We start from the raw sequence: 5,310 nt of genomic DNA on the forward strand, positions 1-5,310 counted from the left end.
ACATGACCTCTCAACTTAAAATCTTGCAGAAGCTCCCCCCTGCCTCTGGAGTCAAGTAACGGCTCTCACTGGAGCCCTGGCACTGCTCCTTGATCCAGCCTCACCTGCCCCAGCCCCTGTGCTCCAGGCCAAGGGGAATCTGTGCCCATTCATCGAGACACATCCTTCCCTAGGACCCACCATGGTGTTCCTCTGATGGGCATGCTCTTTTGCCTTCTCCTTGCCTGGTGAATTCTACCTGTCCTTCAGGTCTCAGCTTGAGCAACATTTCCTTGAAGACCATCTCTTCCCTCCCAGTTTTTGTCTCGGTACACATTTTGGTGGGCACCTAAGGCAGGAACGTCTCTGGTGGCTCAGCGATAAAAAAATTTGCCTGTAATGCGGGAGGTGCAGGTTTGATCCCTGGGTCAGGAAGATCCCCTGGAGAAGGGCATGGTATCCCACTCCAGTATTCTTGCCAGGAAAACCCAATGGACGGAGAAGCCTGGCAGGGTACCGTCCATGGGGTTGCAAAGAGTCAGACACAACTGAAGTGACTGTGCATGCAAGCACAAGGCAGGGTTTTGCCTGTTTCAGTGCTCTGTGAATATCTAGTGGTCAAATGAGTAGACATGCTGTATTTCTCTCCCTAGCAGGCACCACAGTTCCAAAGAAAGCTTTTGTGTTCTTATTTGTTTAATGTTAATATTCTCACTAAACTATGACTATATGGGGTCAGAGATCATGTCTGTATTGCTTTCCACAGTGTCTTGCACACAGAAGATACTCAAATACACATTAGATAAATATTTGAGTGATTGACTGAGGAACTGAATGATGGGAGTTGGGTGGGCTTGGTGGGGCAAACCCTGCTGGAAGAATTTGATTGTCTTCCTTGAAGTTGCTTGAGACTGGGGGCAACCATAGCTTACATTCAGAGGGTTCCCCCACCCCTAAAATCTGCTGTGATCGATGGTGAGACCTAATGATCAAATGAAGGAACTTTTCAGATCGCAAGAGGAATTAGTGAGGTAAAGTTTACATTTTCTAGAGAAACAAAGTCTTAGCTTTTCCAATGCAAGCAACTTCATGCTCAAAGATTTGAATTTATTTAATTTTAGGAAGGTCTTGAATATTTTCTTCAGCTAGAATGACCACATTTGATAACAGCCACTAAGCAAACAAAACCCACAATAAAAACAACAATAACAGCAACAAAACAACCAAATGACCCAACTATATGAGCAATTAATCAACCAGGAGGAAACATCAGCTACTCCTGGGACACATGTGATACGAGGAGCTGGTTCTCGCATATATTAAGTGCTCTATATATGTTAGCAGATGTGACTATGTGGCTTTTGTTTTCTTGGATGCAGATGGTATTCCATGGTCCTCCTGACTTGGCAGGATCTGCAGCTTCTTGGAGCAGACATAACAGCTGTTGGGTCTTTGGGAAGATGGGGTTGACTTGGAACTGCAATTGCTTTGAGCCTAGCTTGATGCAATGTGTCATGATGACTAAGAGGACTGAGGAGGGCCCCCTGATCACCTCCCAGGAGCTCCTCTGAAGCTGTCGGCACTGGCTCTCCAGATGGGGGTAGGTTTCCAGCCAAGGATGCATAGTCATAGCCTTTTCCTCCGTTGGGCAGCAAGGCTTTCCTGGAATGTGAATTCCTCAGGCTCAGTGGACAGGCTTCTCTTTTGAGCCTTTACGGTCTCTAAGGCAAGGCCAGCACTCAGCTGTGCATGTTAAAGACTCACTGACAAGCTATTCCCTAGACACCAGTTCATAATCCCAGAGAGGAAAAATGATCATGTGGAAAGAAGCCAACAGGAGGGGCATTCAGAGAGCTGGGACCAAGTCCTAGATCTGTGATCTCTCAATTGCAGGTATGAATGGAAAAAAGGATGAGGAAGAATTCTTCCTGGCTAACGTAGAGTGAGAGGTTGTTTTTTCCTGCCTTTGGACTTGAACTGAAGCATCAACTCTTTGTAGATATTGAGCCTGATGGCTTTTTAAAAAAAGATGGTGGGTTAATAGTCTAGTTTTAAAAGTTTTATTGGAATATTGTTGATCCACAGCGTTGTGATAATTTCCACTGCATAGCATAGTGATTCAGTTATACACATACGTATATTCATTCTTTTTCAGATGCTTTTCCCATAGAGATTATCACAGAATATTGAGTAGAGTTCCCTGTGCTATATAGTAGATCCTTGCTGGTTATCTAGTTTATATCTAGTAGTGCGTCCCAAGTTCCTGATTTATCCCTTCCCCTCCCAAAGCCTGATGGCTTTTGGCTTTTGGACTGGAACTCCCCCATTAGCTCCCCTGGTTCTCAGCCTTTTGGACTCAGACCAGAGCTACACCACTGGCTGTCCTGGGTCTCAGCCACACACACACACACACACACACACACACACACACACACACAGAGTTGATTCTGTTTCTTTGGTGAACCTAATACAGCACAGTCATAAAGTAGAGTGATCAGCGTGGTGATGGAGGTCGAGTGCTTTGTCACAAAGATTCTACCAAGACAGGAAAGTGGGCCTTTGATCCCACTGTTTGGGAGTCCTTGTGGCACATGAACCCTCCCTAGCATCAGAGCAGGCCCCAGAATGGCAGCCTGCCCTGCCCTGGCAAATTCCCAAGACCATGGCTTCCACTGGGTCCAAAGCTTTGAGGGGGTATCAGCAGATGCAGAGGATCATTCATTTAGCAAATGTCCATCAAACATCCTTTATGGGATGGACCTTATTATAAGAATATAGTCATGAATAATGCAGACGTACAAGTCTCCTCTCTTACCGGGCCTTTGGAACAGCAGGGATGGGAGAGCCGGCAGTGAAGAGCAGTAATGTTGCGTGAAGACCATTAGGCATCATGTTGGCTTCCTGCGGCAGTAACATTCGGTAAGAAGCACATTCCAAGCAGAGGGCCAAGCCAGGGTGGAGGAAGGTGCAGAAAGAGGGTGATGGGGCTGGGCCTGGCGAGCACGACAGGGTGGTCTTTGGTGAGGCTGGAGGGCTGGGCCACCAACAGATAGGACAGATAGACCAAGGAAAAGAGCTTAGACTTACTCCAAGTGGCGAGAACATTCTTTGGAGGGTCTTGAGTAGGGAACACTGTGATCGGATTCATAATGGAACACAACATCCCTGTCATTGTCGTCCAGGTGAGAGCTGAGGGTGGCCCGGACTGAGGTGGGGGCACTGAGGAGGGACAGGCACGGCAGGTGGGGTGTATTTTGGAGGCAGTGGAGCTGTTGCTGATGAGTTTTGGGGAAGGGGTACAAAAGAAGAGACAGATTCAAGAGAGAAACCTGATTTTCTAGGAAGTGGTGATCTGGCCGTCTCTGAGTTCAGCAGAGGCCCCGACTGGAGTCAGTGATGGCATCCACCACAGAGAGGTCAAGGCCAGCAAGCTCCAAGCAGAGGCCATCCTGGCCAGTCCCCTCGTCTCACCCGAGCACTGGGGCAATGCCCTCTGACCTCCTCCTAGTTGCTCTAACAGCCGGCCAGAGCCACCTCTGGAAGCAGGTTGCTAAGGTCACCTCTGCAGCTCACTAAGGAAACTCGGGGCTACCATCTACTTCTTTCTTTTCAGGCTCACCTGCCATTCAGAATAGTTCTGCCTCCTAGGGTGGGAAGGCTCCTCAGTTCCTGGGTGTCTTGGGTGTGGGGCAGAGGTCATCACAAGCCTTGGGGTGAGTGTGGATGGGGCACGGTCTTCTCCCAGCATGCCAGGCTCTCACCTGGGATCTGTTCATACCTGGAAGACCTTGGCCCTCTTCTGGGTTCTAATCCTGCTCATCCCCAAAGTGTATTCTGCCAGCCCTTCCCACCCCAGGCCTCCCCTCTAAGTGCCCACAGCCTCTACATTAAAGTGAGTTGTTTCTTTACTTGAGGGTCATCCTTTCTGAGCTGGAAAACTTCTCGAGGGCAGGGACCGTGTCTCCTTCCTATTCCCAGCGCCCATCCGGGGGGCCTTGTCCCTGTTTGGAGTGAAGCCGACAATGGATCCACCGCTGGCCACAGCAGCAGTGGGCGGGCGAGATTTTCAGCTTCCTTTCCCAGCGCTGTTCAGTTTCCTTTACACACCCAGCAGGAAGACAACAGACCCCAGCTCTGTCTTCTGTTTCTTGATTAGGAAGACCTAGTTCTGAGTTCAGGTTGTAAATGAGATGCCATGATTGTCTTTTGAATAAAAGGCCCCGATTTGCTTGAATTTAGGCGATAAGTATTCTTCTCTGAACTGTTTGGCATTAGGTTCAAAGCAGACTGCATCAGACGTTCTATGATACAGGCTTGGTGTTGGGCTAAAATTCAAATGTAGTCCTACTAATGGGAAAAAATTTGGAGGCTTTAATCACAGCTTGTGATTCAGCCTGATTGACAGTGTTTCCTTTTTTTTTTTTTTTTAACATGCCTGTTTTTCATGTGGAGTGATAACTCCTTTTTCATTTTGCTCCTGTAATAGGAAATGTTCTCATTGTGAGGTAAAACTCTACTGCCCATCGAGTAGTAAAATGCAACTAACTTGCCTGCGTGGAATGATCATGCGTGGGAAGTGTCAGTTGCCCTCGGGGTCCATCTTGAAGGAGGTTTGCCCAAACTGCCAAGCTTGGAGGTAATTTGTTCATCACTTGGGGAGACATGCACTCAAGATCAATGTCTTTCCTCTCCCCCAAATGAAACCTTAGTCTGGATGTCAGCTCTGAGAACTTCACTCCGTCTACCTCAAGGGAAAAAGGACTTGGTTAGAAGCATCTTGGGTGTGTTGCTGAGTCCAACCTCAGAGATAAAGCTGGGCAGCAGGACCAGAGCTGGTCTGAATGTGGTCCCAACCCAGGAATCTCTATTCCTTGTCCATCTTCAGTTTCTTCTCTTTGCCCTTCTGTCTTGTTGTTTTCCAGCCTTCTTCTGTTCCCCAGTTCTCATGATGGGGCCTGGTCACCACTTCCAGCTCCAAGATTTGCAAACTACACTCCAGCCACCAGTGCTCAATGCAGTGCTCTCTCCCTGGACCATCCATGGTAAGCAGAGGGTGGGGTGCGTTATCATGTAGAGCTTCTACAACATCCTGGATGGAGTGGGGAAGGGCCAATTCCTAGAAAAGTCATAGTAGAAGGTAATCTAAGGGGTGTCCATTACATTGGTAGCAAGAGCCTAGAGTCACCCCACAAGTGGACAAGAAGCTCAGGGACTCCTGCCATGTTAGGATTCAAGTTCTGACAGGGAAACCCATAAATATCTGCTTATGAAGAAAGGGTTGTGTTTCCATGTGAAGCTGTAACTAGATCTAGTGAAGCGAAGTGAAGTGAA

General features: G+C 48.0%; 1 protein-coding gene across 1 annotated transcript in view; it reads left to right on the forward strand.

Moving 5' to 3' along the window:
* LOC105001854 overlaps window positions 1–1,925 on the forward strand; it is a 30,172-nt gene extending 28,247 nt beyond the window's left edge. The window contains exon 8 of the mRNA XM_010858298.1: window positions 1,873–1,925. Coding sequence (XP_010856600.1) covers window positions 1,873–1,925 — 53 coding nt within the window. The remainder of the gene's footprint in view (window positions 1–1,872) is intronic.
* The last annotated feature ends 3,385 nt before the right edge of the window (window positions 1,926–5,310 follow it).

The sequence above is a fragment of the Bison bison genome, unplaced genomic scaffold (assembly GCF_000754665.1).
Source record: "Bison bison bison isolate TAMUID 2011002044 unplaced genomic scaffold, Bison_UMD1.0 scf7180017864384, whole genome shotgun sequence".
In the NCBI taxonomy this organism is placed as follows: domain Eukaryota; kingdom Metazoa; phylum Chordata; class Mammalia; order Artiodactyla; family Bovidae; genus Bison; species Bison bison.